The 25252-nt window shown below is 39.3% G+C and overlaps 1 protein-coding gene and 1 long non-coding RNA gene across 9 annotated transcripts in view; both read right to left on the bottom strand.

The window, feature by feature from the left end:
- LOC123506354 overlaps nucleotides 1–5965 on the bottom strand; it is an 80013-nt gene extending 74048 nt beyond the window's left edge. For 2 of the 8 annotated variants that reach the window (XR_006675410.1, XR_006675417.1), the window contains exon 1: nucleotides 5238–5387. This is a non-coding gene — a long non-coding RNA (uncharacterized LOC123506354). Of the gene's footprint in view, nucleotides 1–5237; nucleotides 5388–5946 lie in introns of those variants that run through there. The other 6 variants (XR_006675412.1, XR_006675416.1, XR_006675418.1 and 3 more) reach the window with 5 other exon arrangements.
- Nucleotides 5966–10225: 4260 nt separating this feature from the next.
- LOC123506355 (prominin-1-like) overlaps nucleotides 10226–25252 on the bottom strand; it is a 120007-nt gene continuing 104980 nt past the window's right edge. The window contains 11 exon segments of the mRNA XM_045258384.1: nucleotides 10226–10644; nucleotides 11693–11935; nucleotides 15693–15797; nucleotides 17323–17457; nucleotides 18019–18051; nucleotides 19097–19150; nucleotides 22444–22494; nucleotides 23968–24089; nucleotides 24251–24409; nucleotides 24538–24723; nucleotides 25016–25132. Of these exon segments, the coding sequence (XP_045114319.1) occupies nucleotides 11722–11935; nucleotides 15693–15797; nucleotides 17323–17457; nucleotides 18019–18051; nucleotides 19097–19150; nucleotides 22444–22494; nucleotides 23968–24089; nucleotides 24251–24409; nucleotides 24538–24723; nucleotides 25016–25132 (1176 nt within the window). The 3' untranslated portion in view covers nucleotides 10226–10644; nucleotides 11693–11721.

Below are 25252 nucleotides of genomic sequence, written 5' to 3' on the forward strand. Positions count from 1 at the left end.
ACTTAAGAAGTCAATCTAACTCAACCTCATTAAACCTAACCTCATTTAACTTAACCTAGTGAATCTAGCCTTACGTATAACTTGCTAGTCTAACCCAAACAAAATCTATCCTTACCAAAACAAGGAACAAGACAATAAGCTACAAGATCTACAGAGGCACCCAAGGACGGTACACACCCTAGCAAATCAGCGAGAAGGAAGGCCGGTGCTGTACACATGTGGGGAGTGTGACAAGAGGACAGGGAAGGCAGGCCGCAGAATTAATGGTTCGATAGAGAGGCGGGTTACGTAAGGAGGCACGCAGGGTACTCCATATCACCTGCTCCACTTGGAATATTGTAAATCTTGTGACGGCAATGTAGATACGTGTGTTTTTTAAGGGTAATTTCTCTACTGCTGCTGTTGCTATTACTACTGCTACTACTATTACTACTACTACCGATACTACTGCTACTACTACTACTACTTTTAATCTGGTTGACTTCACACATCTGCCTCTAGTTTGTATTCTATTAACGCATTTGCTTATGTAACGATACGGATTGTTGTTGTTCCGTAGTAGTAGTAGTAGTAGTAGTAGTAGTAGTAGTAGTAGTAGTAGTAGTAGTAGTAGTAGTAGTAGTAGCAATAGTTTTGTTGTGAATGAACAAATAAATAATTTGAAAAAAACATATACATGATTCTCTCTCTCTCTCTCTCTCTCCATATACTTTCCACTTTATCACCAAACAATAAAAATCAGGGAACTGAACAACAAGCCTCCATTATATAACATTATTGAACGTGTGGTAAACCTGACCTTAACTGATCTTAATTTAATCAAAGACCATCATAAAGGACCATAAACTAAACCTACCGAGGCCAGCCAATACTAGGAAAGGCTTGCGGGCGTTCCATTTATCATCACAAGCTTCAGAGAGTTAGGAGGGAAAGAACACTACAGATTTCATCTAGTAGTGAGAGTAAAAGCAATATTATAATACCCACACTGCTTTCCAGAGGCCCTAGTTGAGGTTATATGGCATTTTATCCCCTTCAGTACCATGACGCATTTTCATATTCATTCTGCTTACTATTTGATGATTTTATACAGCTTCAGAAACTTACGAGAGGGATTAAAATAGTGAAGACTCCGGCCATTAATCTTCATAGACTCTTGCTAATGTCAATAAAATGGTCTTATCGTACACAAATCTAAAGGTAAAAATGTGTCCCAGTAATGATGGGGTTAAGGGTGTTTTAACGTTTGTAGAGCCAGATTAACGATTTTTCACATTACCAAAGGGAGAAGCACTATTGAGAATCCAGTTATCTATTTCTGTGGCCTTCGAAAATAAGCATCAAGTAAGATTATGCCGTTTGGTGTGTTCCGAGACGAACTAGTCCAGTTTTCTAACGTTTAAACTTGATATTGCGGAAACGAAATAGGAGTGCCTGTGTTATAATCTTAATGTAATACCAGTTCCATCTCTCTCTCTCTCTCTCTCTCTCTCTCTCTCTCTCTCTCTCTCTCTCTCTCTCTCACTAAAGATTTGAGGTAACATGCTTTAGCTTGAGAGAGGGTCTGACAAGGATGTTACGATGGCGATGAATGTTTGAGACCCAGTTAGAAAATATGCTTTGGTGTCATAAGTGGACAATGAAAGAAATTACACGAGTAGTTTTAAGGTAAATTTAGCTAATGTTTAGAAGTAATGGTAGCGGTGACAATAGATATTCCGCCCAATTCTGCTTTCTTGACATCGTTGTGACGTTTAACTATCACCTATAAGAGTAATCACCCATCCTACCAGCAGACAGCAGGCAGTACCGTGCCGTCCTCACCACTTCCCTCGTACGTCCCATCCCCCTTCCCCCTTCCCCCCCACACACACACCTATTCTTCAGATATATCAACAGTAAGATAAAGTACAAAGAAGATATCAGCAGAGTAAAGGTGGAAGGAGAAACAGTTGAAGATCCAAAGGAGATAGCTTGTGTTCAATAAAAACACACACACACACACACACACACACACACACACCGCGTAGTGTAGTGGTAGCACGCTCGACTCACAATCGAGAGGGCCCGGGTTCGAGTCCCGGGAAGCAGCAAGGCAAATAGACAAGCCTCTTTTGTGTATAGCCCCTGTTCACCTAGCAGTAAATAGATACAGGATGTAACTCGAGGGGTTGTGGCCTCGCTTTCCCGGTGTGCGTTGTGTGTGATGTGGTCTCGGTCCTACCCGAAGATAGGTCACTACGAGCTCTGAGCGGTGAAATTCTAGTTTCTGCCCATACTTTCCCCTCCACCCCCCAATAAGCTTGGGGACAGGTGGGAATGCGGGATTTTGGGTGGGGTACATGAAATGCTTTGAAATGCGTATTTTTTGCGTAAAATGGAAAATTTTCCATTAAAAAGTCTACGGAATTTTCATTATAAGTTTCCTAATTTTACTCATTTCGGTAATTCTTCACAATACATCCATCCCTTATTCTCTACCCACACCCCCCTAACCCCTCAAACAAGTTTGGGGGCCTGTGGGGAATCGGGGTTTTACTTGGGGGGGAAGCCAAAATACGCGAAATATGGAGGTCCGATAAAAATTCTAAGGACAAAAACTGCCGTTTTCAAGAAAAAAAATTTAAAATAAAAAAATTCAAGAATAATTTTCACTGAAATTATCTCTCCCCAGTCCCAGCAAGCTTGGGGGCCTGTGGGGAATCGGGGGTTTTAGGGGGGAGGCATATTTGAGTTATATATGGACTTTGAGAAATCTAGGGAAATTTCCCCAAATGTTCGAATATATCCCTAAATATAGGGAGGTTTTACATAACCCTCCCCCCTACAACATTAACCTAACCCTAACATAGACCTAACCTAACGTAACTTAACCTAACCGGGGGAGCTGTGCCCCCCCGGACCTTCCCCTACAACACTAACCTAACCCTAACATAAACCTAACCTAATGTAACCAAACCTAGCCAGGGAGGCTGCGCCCCCCCCCCCTCCCGGACGCCCCCTACAACACTAACCTAACCCTAACATAAACCTAACCTACTGTATCCTTGCTTTGGGGCAGCACTGACTTGCATCGCAGGAGCGACGATTTCCCAGTAATCAAATTCGCAACCCAATGTCACTGGTGGCTATGGCTGAACTGCGCACACAGATGTCTTTGTGCACCTGTCTGCCCAGCTGTGCCCCGCCTACGAATACATATAGCAAATTCCCATTGGCGCAGCTCGTGGTGTTAAGAGGTGGTGGCACGTCATTGGACAAAAGAATATAGACACAATAAGAATCCTATTCACCAGTTACCCACAAACCCCAGCTATAAACAAATGCAAGTCAGTGTACTAGAGACGGGCAAGAACCGTTATTTTGGGAATCGGCGGTTCCGGCTCCGAGTGTCTACGGAATCGCGAGAACCGGTTCCGGAACCGGTACCCCATGACCTCCGGCTCCCTACCTCTTGAAGCTGTAGATTCTTTCCGGCGGTTCCGTAAAGTAAATCAGTGCTCAGCCCCGCGCGCAGCACCTACTACTCACGCCTGGAACCGTTAAGCGATCTCTTCCGGCACTGGAGCCGGTAAGAGATCGCTTAGCGGTTCTCTCTCTTGTAAATCAGAGAGCCGGTGCCGGCTCCCTTAGTCCTGGACGATTCTCGCGTGACGCTTACCACCAGGCTGGCTGTCAGGAAGCCGACTCCAGGAGCGGCTGGGAGCCGCTGCTTTCTCGATCATGCTATACCTCATGTTCCTCTGCTGACGGAGGAGCCTCGAGCGCTGCCACTGCCAGTGCCTGTCACCTTTTTTTTTCCCTTTTTTTTTTTTCTTTCTTAGTTATTATTATTGTTATTATTATTATCATTATTTCATTATTATTATACAAGAGAGATCGAAGTGTTTAGGTTTGTTTGAGTGACGCCTCCGCTGGTGTAGTTACGGAGTTCTATTTGTAAGTACTTATCTTTATTACATCGAAAAGTTCATATACGTGCTGATGAACAGCACGGGTTCCCCCCCTGAAAGCTTTGACTCGACTGAGGCGTCGGGGAGAGTGAAGGTATATATGTGGCCACTAAAATTGTGACGTCACGAGCTCGCGACCAATCATTTGCGCAGGAAATGATAAGCCGCATGATGGCAACATCCATGAAAGCCAATCACAGCCTTTTCTTGCCCACAGCCTCTCGGAAAGTCTCGAGGCGTTAGAGGTTCCATTGGCTTCCAAAGAACCGGTTCCACAAGCAGAGAACCGGTTCCCTAGTTCTCTCGACGGAATCGCCGGAACCGGTTCCGGAACCGGTTTCTGCCCGTCTCTACAGTGTACTGCTTATTTCCGAGTGTGATGGAGCTCCGTGGCTTCTTGTTGGCGTCATCGTCATGAAACTTGTAATGAAACTTCCGTATACTTTTTAATTGAATTTTTTCATTTTACGCAAAAATTACGCATTTCCGACGCATTTCATGTACCCCACACAAAACCCCGCATTCCCACATGTCCCCAAGCTTGTTGGGGGGTGAAGGGGAGAGTATGGGCAGAAACTAGAATTTTACCAAAAGGGAGACAAACAATACCGTATATCTGCACGGTTGGACCTCCTCTCTATTCATTAAAATCACATTGCAACGTGATAGAATACTTAATATAGAACATGTCTGTGATGTTTTCAATGTGGGAAAGGCTTTTGTAAGGCCGTGGTAATTAAATTAATAGCGCGCCGCCTCCAGAAACTAAGTCCACAATCATTACCAACAATACAAGTCTACTATTTCTACTAGCCTACCTAAGCAACTATCATTCTCCTTTCCCTTCTCCTTTCTCTCACTTCATTTTTCCTTCCTCCTCCTCCAGCATTCCTTATTTTGTCCTTATAAACGAATGTACAGTAATCTACACATTTTTGTCAGAAAACTACCTTAAAATACGTTAATATTGACGGGGAGAGCGGAGTTACTTTAGCTGCGTCCGAGCAAGCTGTGACGGGGTCAGCGGGATACAGCGGAGCGCTTGTTGTATTACAGTTGTAATGAGGCAAAACAAAAATAGAGGGTTTGCACAATATCTGCTTGATATTACCACATTTGTTTTCACCTCAAGAAACAGCAGAGAGGTGAAAAATACATCCAGACCCAGTTATGATCGACGAATTACTCAATAAAACCATACAAGCTGTGGTCAAGATGAACGCAGTAGGAGGTGCCGTACTTGCCTCTCAGTGACAAAAATTTCTGGTATCTGGTATTACTCACAGTTTCGGGAAGCAAAATCAACACGTGATGCACACACATGTCTCTTGCGTTTCTGATGTAAAAGTGACAACTAAAAAAAAAAAAAAAATGACATCAGTCATAGCACTGCCACTGGACGTCCAAGGTGAAAGCAGCTTAGCAAATGATAGGAAGTGACGTGGCTCATCCCCTCTCTACAGAAACAAATGCAATACTATAAGTAACTCACAGCATGGCAGGGTCTTATTGAACGTCCTATAGTCAGACGTCCATGATTGGTTTAGCTGCGATACGTCATTAAGTAACTACCGGCATGGCGGGCCCTCATTGGACGTCCGTGACACGTGATCTATAGACACCACAACTCCCACAGGGCCCACAATGCCCTACTAATGTAAACACCAATGACTATATATACTGGATATATATAGTCATTGGTAAACACCCACTAGAAGGAAAGGAAGTGGAAAAAAAAAAATCATAAAACCATGAAGTAAAGTGAGTGTACTGCCACAACATGAAGTCGTGACATGCTACTAACAAGGACCGATAATACACATTAATCCTGTCGGGGTACAAGGAAGCTCACAGAGGCTACAGGTGCACACTGACACTCCGAGCTAACTGTGAGAATAGCCTGTCGCGGTATAGCCTGTCATTAGCCACGTTCAATGTTGACTGTCTAAAATGAAGCCTGGAAAGTTCGGATTATTGCCCATTAATTAGTTACCTTACATATTATCTCTGCGTTGCCGGGATGCTGAGGGAAATGAGTAATGGGTGGCCTTGCCAGTGATGTAATTATAAAGACTAAGGTGGTCACTGCAACACGTTCTATTTCCACCACCTCTAAGAAGTAAGCACCGAGCCGCTGACAGTGCTTTCATTTTAGGGTAAAATACCCTAAACTAGGGACACTTCTTAAGGTAGTGTTTAGGGTAATGCATAAACTAGGGTAATTTTAGGGTAATCTGCCGCCCTATGGATAGGTGTGCTTGGAATGGTGCCAATCTGCTGGCAGGCTGGTTTTCTTTCATGCTCGATTCATGTACACAATCATCTCCGTAACTTGTACCATCCCTACACCCCCCCCCAATCCCATCCCCTATCTCCCCAGTCTCCACTCACCCGTCTACTACGCGTACACGTTTTGGACCTTCGGACGGTTAGTCTAATCGTCCGAAGGTCCAGAATGTGTGTGTTTGGGGGTTGGGGGAGGGGGCAATATTCAAACTTATGTATGATAAGAGTGCAACTTCGATAACCTCGGGTAAAACCGACAAAAATCTAGGGTAAGATTTCATCAACTCATGGAAGCACTGGCCGCTGAGCGAAGCAGTGAACAACAGACGATTTCTAGGCGGCTAGAGAGGAATCCTTGATGTTTTTATTTCTTATTTTCTTCCTTTTTGTGTGACTTCTTATAGTTATTAACTCAGGCACCGTTGCAATAATCGCGTTTCGTATGTTTCCTGAATAATACTACTTTCTTGCCGCATGAATTTCTCTCTCTCATAAGTAGGTGAGTTCTGAAACACCTTAACCAATCTAGTGATAGATTTGCTGGCCTGATGAGATAACCACAAAATGTATATAAAAATAAACTAGGTAGGACCGTTTTTTTTTTTTTACACGTAGTGTTTGTATCTACTAATACCAATCTAGCTGAATTTTGGGCATACATCAAGAACCGTGCCTCGCTACCCCTTTGTTCTTTTTTAAAGGGGGCGATGAAAAAATAGGCCAATTTAAATAGATAAGCTTACCATTTGAATTGAAGAAACAGCAGCCATCCAACACCATAATATATATATATATATATATATATATATATATATATATATATATATATATATATATATATATATATATATATGAAGTAACTAACTAATCGAAAATGAAAATAGTTTTTTTCCCTTTTCACTTTATAACAATCCTCCACTGGATCAAACTGCAACATAATACTATGAGGCAGCAAAGTGTCCTTTCCATGAGGTGTCAGTCCCCAGAGGTAGAATGTTACCACCAAGACATTTGTCAACTATGTAGAGCATTTAAATTCCTAGACAAGGATATCAATACAACACAATATTATAAAATGGTTCATGTATTATTAGACCTGACAAGGAAAACTGCAGAATAATATAAAAATCACATGGGACATAGGTACTTCTTACAGTGTATGAGACCAACACTCATCCTCACACCTGATCTATATGTATATATTTATATATTTATATATATGTACACATTCATAAACACTTGAAAACAACAATGAATAGGTGTTGTGTTAAATACTGTAAATCATTTTGGTATGGAACTACGAGTAAATGTTATATGACACACAATCACTTGGTCTATTGCTCATGATGACAGAATGAACCCTTACCTTGGACACCTACACACACACAAGCTTCACTTGAGAGGTCTACAGGTTCCTGCAACGACCCACTATTCCCATCGCTTGAGAATTTGTTCCTGTAGAAAATCTAAAAACAATATCAAACACTAGGTATCTACATAAATAGTTAACATAATGAGCAATTATATTCATATGGCATTTAAAAAGTGACAAATCCAGAATTGACAGTGAATGGGGGGAGGCAACCAGCCAGGGGAGAGGGAGAGTCTGGCAGGGGCACTGGCCATGGTGCAACCCAAACACCTCCCGTCTGAAAACTTACTTCCTAACCTTGGAAAACAAGTCTCGACAATAAAGAGTATCAACACATTCCTACCTAAATATGTATTTCAAACACACATACATATTATTAAAAAGCAAAGGAAGTAATTTTGGGGGGACAAAATCATTAATCATCTAACCAAGATTCCTTGAAGAATCTAGTCAACAAATGAACATTCAAGTTCATTATTCCAAAATACGTTAAAGTTTACACAAAGAGTTTAAAGTTATATATCCACACCTCTAACATCGGAATCCGTATTATCACAAAATTCCATCTTATTTATATCAAATGTCTTTACTAGTCTATGTGCCATCTTCCAACTCCAAACATGAACACCTTGCAACTGAAATAAAATGGTGAGCCAGGCAGCATCCTCACGCTGGTCCACACCTTCTCCAGGGGGAAAGAGGCCTGGAATCTCTCCTCCAGGTGACACTTAGTTCAACATATACAGAGTATTTTCAGGATCCATCAGGACCACAAAATCTGTAAAACTGCCTCGAAGGAAAACAATAAGAGACAACTACAGAAGGCTTTCAAATACGTAAAATGTCAATTTGCAAATCTCACTACTAGTTAAGTTATTTTGCACAGATCTCTTTCAGTTTGGAACTATACAGAGATCTACAATCCAGAGCTACACAGCTGAGGACTTTGACTGAGCAAAACATCTTTCTGCTGGCTGAGCCACACGTCCAAGATTAGTGATAAACTATTATAGTCTATGGTAATTACTGTCATTAGGTGTTTTCAAAAACTACCTGGAGGGTTTACTCTGTGCCTAATATACAAAGATTATCAAACATTACTTACTGAACTCAATATATAACATTTAGTCAGTACCAAACAGTATTTGACACTTATGATCATGGTAACAAGAGTTGCTGAATACAGACCCTAAAAGCAATTGTGACAAGACCATCAGTGGTAACACAATGGGACAAGATGTAGGTCACACTCTACTTTTGCGAGGAGCTGAGCTCTCCTGGGAAAACTAATGAACAACTGTTGATTTTATCACAATTATTATCCAGAACATCTGAATAAGCACATTTCTGCATCCACACGTGATTGAGCTTCTGTAGAAAACACCGCACAGGAGACACTTGGCAGCAACACCAGACTCCAATGAAGCATTCTTTTGTTACTCAACTGACACTACATGGAGACCCAAATAGAGGCAATACAGCTTCATTTTTATAATTACCAATGTAACAGCTGAACCAAGTCATAGTGTGTTGGTGTGTTCTGCATCCCCATCGTGTGTGGACACCCAGGACAGCCTAGCTCAAACCTACACATGTGTTATGAAGAAAAGGCTGAAGACCACATATTACAGAGCCAGTTATTGGCCAACTAACATCAAGCAGCTTTTTCTTCCAGTGAACATGAAATTAAAGCATTAGTTTGCTCAAACATGGCAGAATCACAAAATCTATTATATTTTTTTTCATAGTCCTATTGCTTATTAGCAGTATCCTATCACTGTATTGGATGTTTGCCAAACCCAATTATGTATCTAACTCCTAAAATCAGCTATTTTCAGAAATACATTTCTATGTGCAGCTGTAGATTAAGCCTTGAAAATCTACAAACATTCAACAAATAGACAGATATTGGCAGTCTGAATACAATTCTTTTCACAGCATATCAACAGGTATGAAACTGACAGGTGATAAGTCAAAATATTTATTGTGTGTGTGTGTGTGTGTGTGTGTGTGTGTGTGTGTGTGTGTGTGTGTGTGTGTGTGTGTGTGTGTGTGTGTGTAAAAAAGCCTGTTTAAGTTTTCTTAGTCAGACTGATGATTAATACACTGTATTGCATTCAAGAAGACAATGTTTCAGTAATTTGGATCAAGGGTCAGCCTCTTTTTGATCTCTTAAGGGGAGAGAGGACAAGTTAAGTAATCAAGATAATAATTTTTCCTTTACAAATATGTCAGCTTTAGATGACAAGAAAATTAATCAGAAAAGCATATGTAGTGTGTGTTTCACTGTTTGATCTGCTGCAGTCTCTGACGAGACAGCCAGACATTACCCTACGGAACGAGCTCAGAGCTCACTATTTCCGATCTTCGGATAGGCCTGAGACCAGGCACACACCACACACCGGGACAACAAGGTCACAACTCCTTGATTTACATCCCGTACCTACTCACTGCTAGGTGAACAGGGGCTACACATGAAAGGAGACACACCCAAATATCTCCACCCGGCCGGGGAATCGAACCCCGGTCCTCTGGCTTGTGAAGCCAGTGCTCTAACCACTGAGTTACCGGGCGTGTGTGTGTGTGAGTGTGTGTGTGTGTGTGTGTGTGTGTGTGTGTGTGTGTGTGTGTGTGTGTGTGTGTGTGTGTGTGTGTGTGTGTGTGTACACTGAACAACAAATGTCACTAAAAATGGCATGTTGCGGGCAATAAATACTTCTAACATTCTGTTGCTTTTCTTGACAATATGTTAAAAAGAAATCCTGTTGGTGGTGTTACGAAATGGAATGTTCTGTGGAACACTCAGAACACTGGACTGTGGATACACGTCAGCCTAACTAAGGAAAGGAAACTTTGGCCTAATATATATATGTATATATATAAAAGCTATAAAGGAGATTCTCCAAAGTATTTTGTGTGATGCCTTCTGGGGGAGGGTTGCTGGGTGGGGGGAACACAAGGTCTGGTGTCATGGCCACCCATCAGAACACTTGGGGGCACCGCAGACTCTGTCCTGAGATCCTCTACGCCTCACTGCAAAACAAGATAGGAATTTATGCTCATTAGATGTTATGTCAACCAGGAGTGTAATACTCTTTGCATCATTTGCCTTCAGGAACCTAATTCTTCTTTGCTTTGAAAATCAACTCCAAAAGATTTTTTTTTTGATTAATGAAGAATATCCATCAAGTATTTTACACTGAAGATTATCTACATTGACAAAATCCTACAGCATACAATAAGTTAGCAAAACGTGTTCATAATCCAAGGCTGTCTCACCCCATAAACACTACTTCAGGTGACTAATAAACACGGTGGCCTCAAATATATACTGATCTAACTAAATATCACTACAATACATACTTAATAATAAACAGCATATTCTATTTCTAAGCCTTGGTTCATGACTCCTCAAAAATAGTCCACCATTACAAGCTGCAGGCAGATCAACACACTAACAGATGGGATCAAGAGGCACTAGACTTGCCACATCAGTTCCTCTCAACTAGTGTCAGACCTGCTCACAGGAAACTACAAGACTAGCAGCAGATGTCTTTAAGGGGGAACTCTTGGCACAACAACAAGTGTGAGTTACCTGTCAGGCCTCAGTCGGTTTGTGCGGTCATTAACTGGAGTCGGTCTTGCTCTGATGGTCACAAACAAGTCATAAGTCAGTTCAGAACCAAAAGAGGGTTACAGGGTATTAGCATCATCAAATTTGCTAACAGTCAGTGGTCAATTGAGAGTTAGTAAGTATGCTTCCCACATGACTAGTTATACATACATTCAGAAAAGCTGTAGAGAGTAATGTGATATAATGTTAAAAAGCAATCTAATCTATGGAGGCATGCAAAGATTACAGGCAAGCCAAACTTATCATTAAAAGCCAAATATTGAAGTAATTTGTGTCTTCTCATCACTTTGACAATAATAAAGCCATCATACAGTTAACAGAGGTCAGTGATTAATGTAACCTTGGCTGGATAAATATCATTACAAGACATCTACACAGCAGCCATGAGCCAAACTCTGGGAGAGCTACAGAGTGTGAGGAAGTGAGAGCACAGGAAGAGTGTCGTACGGTGCAGACAGCCGGCCAACACCTGGCCACTATGCATCATATTCGTCCCGAGAGTAGGCCGGCGAGATCTTCCAGCCGCCAAGATTGATGGTGCGCTGTTGTGGGTTCCAAGGGGCAGGGCCATGGATGAAGTTTGTAGGACCTTGAGGCCCGGGTGGGGGGTTGCCTGGAGGGGGGGGGTGAACCTGCATCCCCCCGGCAGCGGGCCCAGTCCCCGGGGGAGGTCCCCCATAGTACTGCGGCCTGCAACATCCAACACATCCAGCCCACCTCAACAACTTGCCAGCCATGAAGCAACCCAGATTTTGACCTTCACCCCAAATTCTACAAGTGAATTGAAGCTACACAGGAATCAGCTTGAACTTGCGTGTGTCTGTCACAATTATCAGCGTAATTGCTGCAGATGTCCAATATGATCCTCATTTTGTCAAATTCCAAGATGCTGTACTACTAATATGATTGATTTTGTCACTGATGCAACAGAGCAGCACTGAGACGCCTGCAGGACTCTCCCCGGCAACCTCAACACATTCTCTATTGGCTTTTTTGTCCTTATTTTCAACTGATTCCTGTGAGAAAGCAGTGTTGAGCCAAGCAAAAATTTTCATTTGTAATATTAGTTATTGTGCATGGTAACCTTAGGAGCTTTCCTTAGGCTGTTAGTCTAATCTTCTAAAATGTTAAATAAGCACTTATTCTTTATATAAAAATCACATGATTATAAAGAAGCAGTAATGGTTAGTATTACACAATCTCTGCTAACTACTACAAGATTTGCAAGAATCAGAAAAACACAGAAATAGATCTTAAATTCAAGAAATAAGTGGTGAAAAAAGTGTGAGTAAAACTGATCAGCACATACCAGTGAACCAAATGTGTGCATAAAATAATATCAGCACAAACTTCACTGAATCACAATCACCACAATAGGTCAGTGACAAAAGATGTCAAACTGTCAAGTCGAATTGGGGATGAGCAACACAGACACAGGTGTAGGGAGCCAGCCAGACACACACTACAGACCCACCACCCAATGGCACAATCAGTGTCTAAACCCACACCCTCTTATAAGGAAGTCATACAGAGACAAGGAACATGCTGTTTCTGTTTACCCTCCAAAAACACCAAGTATCCATAAATCATCTAATTATAACCTTCCACTCCATGATTCCTTATTAGTATATAAATAAAAAATTACACATACAGTATATCAGCAATTGATTTAAGATTCTTAGTACTAAATTTGCTTATATTTGTTCTACCTTCTAGCAGCTGTCTTATGAAATATTTTCACTTAGTCTTTTGTTAAGTAAACTTACCACACCCACACACACACACACACACACACACACACACACACACACACACACACACACACACACACACGCACACACACGCACACACACACACAAACATCAAAGGTCATTCTTATCATTTGAAAAAAAAAAAAAAATCTGATAAACTAATGGTGTAGGAGGGAACAAAGTATACATTTAGTCTAAAGTCCTGCACTAACAATATGACAACTAACACACAGCTGTGCACATCAAGTGTCAATATCCATCAGTGATTCTCACAAGGTAACTCTTCATTATCTTATGAGGATACTTACCCCATACTACATGAAATTAGTACTCATTGATAGATTGAATATTTTTTTACATATTGTTCAATAATTGTTTAGTATTTAAAAATTGCACCTGAGGATACAAGACTTGAGATACACATGAGTAGGCAGCCATGACAACCTGACCTCTCACCACTGGGACTCAAATGTAACACTGACCTGCTGCTGAAAATTTTTCCACCTAAATGTCACCTATTCTTATGCACCAATTAGTGACTAAAAGGGATCAATTTTATTTTTGAATAACCAGTAAGTAGCATAGTATACAATACATACTTAGGAAATAATGCAATTATATCTTAACTTCATCACTAAATATGATTGAACTTTGGGAGAGATCAACAAGAAGGACATTAGTGAACTATGTAGTAGTAGTACATGGGTGCTAACAATGACACTGTTACATAAGGTTTTTTCCATTGATGCACTTTAGTACACTCAATAGTAAAGTTTAGGTTCACTTATTTGTGTTGAAGCTTACAAAACTGGTAAATCTTTAATGATGGAAATTATTTGCCTCTCAGTTATGTACAAAGTCAGTGACTGTCTGGAAAAAATGTCATAAGTTATGGTAGCCGAGACTTTACCTTGCAGGGACGATGTCAGATTTGTGAACATAAAACTCACCTGGATCATTTAAAGTCTGTACATGTCTAACTTTGTCCGCCTGTTAATACATTATCAAATGCTTGTGTATTGCTTGTATTCTGTTACACACCTACGTACATACACACACACACACACACACACACACACACACACACACACACACAGGCAAGCCCATATTAATTCACATATGTACACATGTAAGGTCCACTTTTTGGCTTGTGCAAATACATACACACACAGACACACACACACACACACACACACACACACACACACACACACACACACACATATAAACACTAATCACACACACACACACACACACACACACACACACACACACACACACACACACAGTATGCACACTCTTAGTTCCTGCACAGTAAAAAAAAAAAAAAAAAAAATATATATATATATATATATATATATATATATATATATATATATATATATATATATATATATATATATATATATGATGCAATGTTAATTACAGAAGTTAAAACAAAGGAAAAACAGTCAGAGGAACAGCATCTAGTTGTGTTGATGTTGTGATGGCCAGACCCGAGTGTTCCCTGCACCACACAGAGGCAGGCTGGTGGGGAAAGGCCCTCTGTGGCACCCTAAAGTGCCTAACGTGTCCCTCAATGCACTGAGCAGTCAGGAACACCAGTGTACAACTGAACCTTTAATTGTAGATCTCTCCGGACTGTTCAACTTACATCAATTGGTCTGCTACTTACAGGGGTAGAGTTTTGGGACAATCCTCTTTGTGAATATGCATCATTCCAATTATTCTAACTGACAAGGTTTGCTTTTTTTTTTTCTTGCACATTACAACCTTAAAGTTCCATCAAGTACTTGCAGTTGCATCTGCCTTAGTATTGCCACGAATGTTTTCCTTTAACATTAAGAAACTTGTGCCAGAAGACCAATGGAGAGGAAACAGCCAGCTAATTCTGTATGCTTTCCTTTTGGTCTCCTTATTCTTTATTTCTATTTAATCTATTTTCTCAACAACTCAACGTTCAATATAATTAAGAAAAGAGCAACTTAAAACAACGAAAACATTCTGGATTTACTTTCAAATGGTTATTTACCTGCAAACAATTATTAAAAGAAAAGCAATTGCATTCAGTCACACATCCTTCAAGAGCAACACAAAGGTGCTTTGTCAAACACCATCTTAGCGTATAATATAAGAAATCCAGCAAATTACAGCAATACTTTTAAATTTCTTTTTGCTAAAATAATGTCTGGACTTTTAAGATTGCCATGTACTAATTTTGGTGAGGAAATTTACAGAAGTGCCATACAATGGGAGCATCAAAGACTGAAAACTATTTAAACATTTGACTGAAAACACTAATCTAAGCAATATCACATCAATAAGATTTATGATACATTTCTAAGTTTGAATAGATTCTACATGAGTGGTTTGATGCCCCCAACACCACCACCTTGAGGCAGCAACATCACCAGGGTATTAAACTTTGTGCCAGGAGGAAAATGAAGATTTTGTTCAAGTTGAGGACAGCTGCCCGAAGAGGGGATTGTTTGTTTGTGGAAGAGCATTAAAACTATTAAAAAATTATAAGCAGCCAAAAAATAATCAACAAATAACCTTGCAATTCCATTACCACGTCCAATTACACATTCTAAAAGACAAACATCAACTACCAGAGACAGCCAGACAGACAGACACAGACAAACAGACAGACAGACTGACAGCCACACAAGTTGAGCAGCGCAACATCTACTTACCCAGGCCCGGGGTAATAATATGGAGGCGGTCTCTCGTACTCTGGGGAGAGGCTGGGCTGACTGGTGTAGCGTGGGGGCCCGCCACTGGGAGGGTAGTCTGCCCAGCTGTGTGCACACACGGATAGGCAAACTGACACAACCATACTACACTCAACTACTACTACTGCTGCTGCTGCTGCTGCTGCATTAGTTACACCTTGTTCTTTGCTCTTCCTGAACTAAAATGCTTTAAGAATACTGGTCAATAAAAACCATGAGTTACAATATCTTAAGCTAGAAGAAAAATAAAATTGTTGCTTCTACATATCATGGAGAGGAATGTGCTCTAAAATTAAAATGACTAAATGGAATTTCATCTCATGGGTGACTGAACAGACTAAGTGTACAGTGTCATGTGCTGACACAGAAGTAAGGGTACTGTGCTTGAGTATATTAGCACTATGTTAGCAAACCATTCCCTCCATAACATTCACTTCATTAAATTTATCTTAGGTGTTTGAGGCAATGTTAAAATCATCTATTATGAAAAGCATTTTTAACATACATCAACAACAGTGTGTAGTATTATGATATCTTTAGATTTTAACTACATTAACAAAACTAAATATATGTCAACACCTTGAAATCAAGACATTAGTAAATTAGTACTTGAATCTGCTAGCTCTAGGCCCCAAAGATATTCACAACTTTCTCTACAGACCATTGCTATTCATAACTGTGCTAGTGAAGTGCTTCTCATAATGGATGGCAGAACAAGGTGTAACTGTGCTAGTCAACTTAAGATCCCACAGTCATCAATTCTGTGTCTTCCCAGGTACAGTTAGTGGGTGAGTTAGTGAGCTATTCATCATCATGTTCCTTATCATTCAACACCAGCTTGCTTGTCAAAAAAATCAAAATAAAGTAACTTAAATCCATATTCAAGAGACATACTCAAGCCCAGTAATACTTCTAAGAGTCTTGCTACCAAACATTCCGAGAGAAATGTTTACGGCTACATGCTCATGCTAGAATTTGGTCTTTTATTGCATTTAAGTATGTGGATGTACTTTTTTGTGGCTTACTTCTCAGTGACCGATTGTTATGAGATTATGTGGTTCAATACATCTAGTGAATATGGCTTTGGGGCACAACATACAAACTTTTCGGTGTCACCTTTGTGGAGTCACTTAGTGAGTCACTTTACTGTGTTACCAAGAACACTTCACCACCACCTACATCATGTCTTGAAGCAACATTTACATCCATACACTGAAAAACTTAGGTTTCATCTCCATAATGTCCCATCACAATATATGCTTAGTACTAAAAGTGTAGCCTTATGGAAAAACTGTAGCCAAAATAAGTGCAAAGCCTGAGCCATAATTTGAGAAAAGAAAGAGAATATGCCTGGGTGGGATTAAATGAAGACAGGCAATTCTCACCTTCAGCCAACAATCATTGGCACATCTTAGAAAATGCATGGCAGGGAAAAGGTGTTGCAAAGTCATACCCTTTACCATACTAGCAGCCTCCACCAGAGTCCCATTTTTTAAACATGACACTTATTTCCAGCTCAGGCACTTGTGTTGATGAAGGCCACTGATGGCAACACAGTTCATATCTAAGAGTAAGGAGTGGGAGCACTTACTCAGTGGTGTTGATGTATTCATTGCGAGGCGGCGAGGCTCGTGATCCGCTGTACGGCTGGTCTGCAGTGTAGCTGCTGCTCACGTAACCTTCGTGTTCGCGGGAACGCCTCCTCTGCTTCTTGTCATATGCACTGCTTTAGAGTGAAGAGTCAATTAGCAACACTCATACAAATGCTTGATAATTTCTAGTGCGAGATTTTATCATAAAAGGTCATCTACTTATAAATCATTCTTAGGTATATATTTTAGAGATATATGTACCATTGACTATAAAAATGAGTAAGTCACAGTAAGATAGTAACTCTGGGTGGTTCTCAGCAGCTACATTGTTTCACTTCCTTACACCAATCTGTGCCAGAATATGTGATCCAGTGAATAGCAACCAGGATACAATGAAGCATCTAGGTTAGAATCTCTATAACTAAGCTGAAACTAAAACATGGAGCATTAAGAATATAATAGTGTTAATACAAGCATGTTTTAGTAGTGTAGCTTTTGTTATGTTAGTATGTTTTGTCTCCAAGCAGCAGATGCAACACTTATGGAATGCCAGTGCCAGGAAGGAGTGCAGAGGAAGGTGCCAGGTGGAGGGAGTTTGAGAGGGTGCCAGGTGGGGACAGACACACAGCTACTTGGGGCAGCAAGACCCACTACAGCAACACAAGCACCAACAAACACCAGGAGCCAGTAATCACCTGACGAGTACGACACGCCTTTCCATCGCCTTACTTTATATCAAAGAGAAAAAAATAAAGTCCATTACAAATGACAAAGCACATTCACTTGTACATCATAAATTATCAAAAGCATGAATTACAACTCTGAACTACAAAACTTACATTATGGTCATTCTAGTAGATACTTCAGAGTGCAATGCATTTGTGAAAGTGTGTGTTATTTTATATCAGCTAGGTTAATCCCTAAGGTTTTCCTCTCTGCAACATAACACAGCCTATCTACCTCACATGTTGATGAGAACCGCACTGAAGCACAAGCTGACCCTTAAGCCGTTGCCCTCTTTATATGATAACACCACCCTCAGTATCTAGAGAATGACTGCACGTGAGAATCAATGGTAAGCAATGAGGGAGTACTTTCAGTTATCGGCTGGTATTGAGAGGCAATCAAGTAAAACAGAATACTGATTTCTCTACTAGCATCCATGACATGATATATATGATGAATTTACAAGATAAATGGATGAATAAATGTCCAATGAAGGTGAAAGACAAAGAGGGTGAAATACTCCTGTGCCTCCACCATGAAGAGCTCGTAGGTTGATGTCAGTAGCTCTTCTTACAACAACACCCAAAAACAAAGATAGTAAAGGGATTTACATTTTACATATACACACAACTTTTCTTCTTAATACAGTTACAGTCATTTAAAGACAATATGTAGTTGACTTCTGGTTGATTTACCTCAATTTTCTACAACAGGGCAACTCCTTATGGGTAAGTGAAAGCAATGTGTGTATGTATGTATGTACATATCTGTACATTATAATAACTTCCCAACAAAATACACCCAGAACACAACAAACTGACACCTTTCAGATCTTAACACTAAAATCAAGGCCTAAAACACTTCAATTCTCAGCAGCCCTCGGACAGGATAATTTGATCCCAGTGCCGAGTTGAGTGACATGAACATTCAGTTTAGTGGCCCTTGAGTAGCCAACCTGGGGAGGGGAAGCACTGGGCTGGATTGAGCAATGAGGGTCTTGAGCACAGTCATTGTGGCAGCATGCATCACACACACCACATTACTTACGTGGTGAGGGGGATGTTGTCCCTTTCAGCATATGCGTCATACATGGATTCTTGGCTGGTGAGAAAGTTTACACCCAATTAAAAGAGGCATTCACCAAGTGCCAATTCAAAGAAGGTAAATTTGCCTAGAACATCTCCAGCTCATGATGGACTTAAGAGTCAGTTCCTGAAAACCTCCGCAACCACCACATTCACCACAACCACCACCACAACCACCACCACCACCACCACCACCACTGCCACTACCATTGCCTCTGCCACTTTCATCATCATCATCATCACCACCACCACCACCACCACCACCACGACTGCCCTGTCCAGTGTCCATCAACAAGCCCTGCCGTTGGGTGACTGCCTTCATCACAAAGACAGTCGTTGCCTTGCATGATGTTGATGATTTTTTGAGGGAAATGAAAGTTGGCATATTTTCCTTGTTATCAAGAAACAGCATTTCTCATGCTAAGTTTTATGCATTTTCAGTACCTCTGAATTTCTCAATATTTTAGTAATTAATATTCATATATATATATATATATATATATATATATATATATATATATATATATATATATATATATATATATATATATATATATATATATATATATATATATATATATATATATATATATATATATATATATATATATATATATATATATATATATATATATATATATATATATATATATATATATATATATATATATATATATATATATATATATATATATATATATATATATATATATATATATATATATATATATATATATATATATATATATATATATATATATATATATATATATATATATATATATATATATATATATATATATATATATATATATATATATATATATATATATATATATATATATATATATATATATATATATATATATATATATATATATATATATATATATATATATATATATATATATATATATATATATATATATATATATATATATATATATATATATATATATATATATATATATATATATATATATATATATATATATATATATATATATATATATATATATATATATATATATATATATATATATATATATATATATATATATATATATATATATATATATATATACATATATATACAATACTTTGCAGCATCTAAACAACACCAGGAAGTCCATAATAACTCAACAATGGATTCTCTAAACAGCAACATTACAGAAGAACAAGAGCAAGGGTTTCGTCCCTTGTCCGGGGTGGCCAGGGCTGAGCTGCCACGGCCAGTCAGCAGAGCAGTGGTCAGCAACACACAAAAGCATGACACAGGCAGCTTAGAAAACTGAACATTCATCCTCTTAACGTTGAGATTCCACAATAGAGTTCTGGATGTACAGAGAATACACACTCAAAAAGTAAAGCTGGGTTCTGAGAGACGGTCCAGAAGGGCACTGCAGTGCAATGCAGTGAATTTGGTTCTTTGGTTGAGCTTTACAAGTTTGTTTATTATAATACACCTAGGAGGTCTAGTTGCTTTTTTCATAGAAAAATACTAAATTGCGCTTCATTTAGTACTCATTTACATGGATTGCATTTGGTTCATCTATCAAATAAGACATTATTCCAGACCAGTACAGTGGTTAGATACACACTTGAACCAGATGCCTGCCTTTTTCTTCCTTTTTAACATTTTTCTTTAATTTTTTTTCTTATTTGAAAGTTCTTTGGGTAAGGATGTGTTTTATTAGATCTGGGTGATCCACACAGCAGCTATGCTTCCTCTCAGTACTTGTGTATCAAACAGTTATTGGCCTATGGATTTATCACCTCTGGTCACTCAAAATGTTTAAGAAACAAATTAATATAGATCAGAATTCCAACTATGGAATTTTTCACAAGAACCCAGCTCTACAAGAATTGTTTTAAAATATGTCTATAAATATTTCATGCCTGATACTGGAAGAAAGTTTGAAGATCTTGCAATGTAAGACTAAGGAGTCCCTTCCCTGCCCTTACTACACACCAAAGTTCCAATCATGAATCAGTATTTGGGAGCCACACCACTTTCTCACAAAGGTCACAAACAATGTTGTTTGAGACTGTTTGCCAAAGCCAAAACTAAAAGTAACAGCATTTTTGGTGCTAATTTTCATCAGTATTGTCAATTTTCCATTCCTCACAATAGTTGTCTGAACAAAAGAATCTGCATAGTATCAACATCAGCAATGGGAAGCTTTTATAAATCACTTTTGTATCATGAGCAAAAGATGTCATAGAATGTAGGAGGTATTAATAAGTGATAGTGTCTCCTTCAGCAGGCTTACCATCTCCTTCCATTCAAGCGGATAGACTGTGAAAGAATATCTGTTCACTCCAATAAATTTGTGATGTCCATTCAGTCTCACAAGAAACCCTTTGTATATTCTGAGAAAGCTGTCAAGCAAAAGATTTGACATAAAAATCAGGCAGCAACCCATCCAAGGGTGCATGGCCAGCCTCTTCCTGGGCAGGTGAGCAATGGAGTGTTTCTAGTTACAAATCTCACAACACACTCAGTAACTTTTTTTTTTATGTATATTCCATAAAGAAATTTACATATTTAATTTTCTTTTAAAAGACTTATTACTGGATCAATGAATGAATGTCTAGTCATAATGTTACACTTGTTCCTCTCCCAAGTTCTTGCATGTGTATCACAGGAAGCTGCAAGTCAACCTGAAATGCACACAGGAGTCCAGTAGACACAGGCATAAACCACCATGACAGACTGGACACAACACACACTTCCACTGTCCCACATACTTGCTTGTTTTAAAAGTCTTGATGCTCTGAAGATTTACAAACACCTATTGCTGGCACAGATATGTCATACAACAAGAAGACGGAGAGAAAATTCATACGATTGTGATAGATAATTCTATTGAAGAATTACCAAAAGAAATTCTTGAGCTGCAAAGTATTGCATAGAAATATGCATTTGAAAATATTAACATTCAAGTTTAAGATTAACCTTCCAAGAATTTGGAAGAAAGTACACCAAAATATCATAGACCCAAGTAAAAAGAGAGTAACATTCTCATATTTGATCAGGAAACCAACATGGAGTAATGCATTCTTGTATGATGTAGTATGCTGTATGATGCACGTATCAGTGAGCTGTTGTGTGGCTGAGGAAGTCACTACTGCTACAAAAAATGGTCAGAAGTAAACCAGATAACCCACAAGACTCATGGACAAGTCATATGCAGAGTTGAGGCCATAAACTACAAGCTTTACCTAACATTCTCATCAGACAGACACAAATACATGAACCAAACAACACTTATTAGTTCCTATCAGTACTTGACATACAGTACTCACTTGGACATAGGAAAGCTGTTCCTCTCATCATATGCATCATACAAGTATTCGCTGTCAAATAAATATCTGGATATTAATTTGCTATAACATACTAAACTACAACTGCAAAATACAATAAACTAGTGACTCAAAAACAGTGACAACTGTTACTAGTATTGCACAGAAGCTGCTACCATCAAGAGGACACAGGGTAAGCTGGGGAGGGAGGGAGGGAGGTCTGAGAAGCAGGGACACTGATGCCACACCCTCCCGACTCAGGACAGGACTGACACTGCAATACCCTGCGTGCTCATGTTTGGGGTCAGGGGACTCTAGGGACAGCAGCAGGACAGCAATGTGTGAGGAGTTGGGTCTGGCAAACTCTACTCATCAGTAAGGAAAACTATACTAACTTGCAAGTCTAAAAAAATAAAACTTCTAAAAAATAACAAGGAAAACTATATCTGTAAATTCGTATTATGTATATATATATATATATATATATATATATATATATATATATATATATATATATATATATATATATATATATATATATATATATATATCAGCTTTATTTTTCTTTGAAATTCCTATGGTACTTCACACCTGAAAGTTTGTCCATACATTAGCTGTTACTCAACGGTGTCTAGTGAGGTTTAAACATTTTGTTATTGTAAAATCTTCGTCTTTTCAAATGATGAGTTGGACTTGCTACTTCATGAATCCTAAATAATCCTAATCCCTCAATTTGAACAAAATCTGTATAATGAAATCCATGACTAAAGTTATATATAAACTTTGAAAGCTAACCAACCCCAACCTGCCCCTTTTGTGCTTGAACAGCAGCCACCATGCATCATTCTGAATGTTTTCCTCCATACTTGTCAACTGCAACAATGCAATACACATTTCCACATGGCACAGTACACTGTAGTAGTACCTTATTTGTTCTCTGTCTATGAGGTTACTCTTAATAGTCTCACTACTCTAATGAAACATTCTAATCTTATCTCCACCAATCATTATCTCCTTAAATGTTTAGCACAGTGCTGGTGCTAGTTGTGCTTCCCTCACCCAAAGCTCTATAGCGTTAAGTGCTTCTCTCAACTTCCATGGCATTGTACTAAGAAGGCTCCCACCACTTTATTCTCTAGCCATCAGACACCTTAGCATTTATGCAAGTCACTAGGTAACAAGCTATCAGTTATATATCACCATGTTGTGTTCTGCTAAATTTATATAATCTATGCAGTGATGAAACAATAAACTATTGAATCATTTTCTGAAATAATTTCAGCCTGTTTTGCCTAATAAAACATTATACAAAGAATTCACAGCATTATTAATAGAATAACTTCATGTACATGACAAATCAAGGTTAGTATGTGTTACTTTAAACAAAACACTAAAACAGCAGTTACTGCAGATGTAGCATAATCATCAGTCATTAATTTTTTGGATGCTGCCATATCTAGACCTGCCACAAGCATGGATGCACACACACACGCACACACACATACACAACACCAAAGCAATACTTACGACTCATTGAGGGGTCCGGGGTACGGCTCCGTCTTGCGGTACAGCGATGAGAGATGCACAGCGAGGATCATTGCCGGGATGAAGAAGAAGAACACCCATCCAACACTAGCCCAAAAACCATTCTGGCAAAGCAAAGTAATTACAGGTTACTATGTTCATTTGTACATCCACCTCCCATCTTGTTAGTAATACTAAGAGGTTACAATAATGGAGTCTTCAATGCAAGAGTGAATTTGATCATCATATGAGCGAGTGAGCAGACCACTCTAGGGAAGATGCTCACAAAGGGGTACATGATGTCCTTGCAGACAGCAGAGGTGGTGGCATTGTAGATGGTGGACACTGGGCCACATCGACCCACATCATTCTCCACTGCCGTCTGTACATGGTGCACATACTCATCCACATCAGCCAGGAAGTCCTCAGAAAACCTCTCCACCAGCTGAAAAACACAGTGAATTACATGTAACCACTACTTCATACATTCAGATGCTATAACTTTCCCCATTTCTTTACCAATACATTCACACATACAGGTTTCCTTACAACTGATCTGCAATAAGTACCCACCTCAGTCACCTCCTGGGAGCCATTGATCTGCAGATAGTACTGAGCAAACTCTGCCTGGCTGATGAGGTCGACAATTGCCTCCCGCAAGCTGGTCTTATTAAACTTGAGGTGCTCGTTGAGTCTAGCTGTGGTCCTCTTCAGGTCCCTTGTCAGGGAACCGATGGATGTCACCCAACGCTGGAGGCCCTGGGGGTACATAGTTTATTCTGAGCTGATAAATGTGACCTACATGGTTAATGCAGTACATTGAATGAATAGATCTTCTTTCACCATTTCTCTGGAGGTGAGGACTGACACCATGTGTGAATCTCTCATTTATTTCTGTGCCTTTCATCTTCCTCTGTAACTCTCATCCTCTGTAATTCTAACACATTTCCATCCCTCCATCTCTCTTTTAATTCCCTTAGATCATCTTCCCTCAACAATATGAAGAATGAATAAAAGCAAATCTATTAATGGTATTCAATCTCATTCTTACCTCCAAGAACAATGCACCATTCTTGAGCTTAACAGACACTTGGTGGTGACCACCAGCTGTCTGGTTGAGGAGTGCTGCCAGCTCCATCAGATCTATAGTCAACACTTTCTTCTCCAACTGGAATAATACACAATCATATGAATGTAAGCCATCTGGCCTACACGTGACAGTTCCTGTACGAAGGATTTCCAATGATCATCCTCATCCACAAGTTAATCTAATCTTCTCTTAAGCTCT

This window comes from Portunus trituberculatus, chromosome 19, assembly GCF_017591435.1.
Source record: "Portunus trituberculatus isolate SZX2019 chromosome 19, ASM1759143v1, whole genome shotgun sequence".
In the NCBI taxonomy this organism is placed as follows: Eukaryota; Metazoa; Arthropoda; class Malacostraca; order Decapoda; family Portunidae; genus Portunus; species Portunus trituberculatus.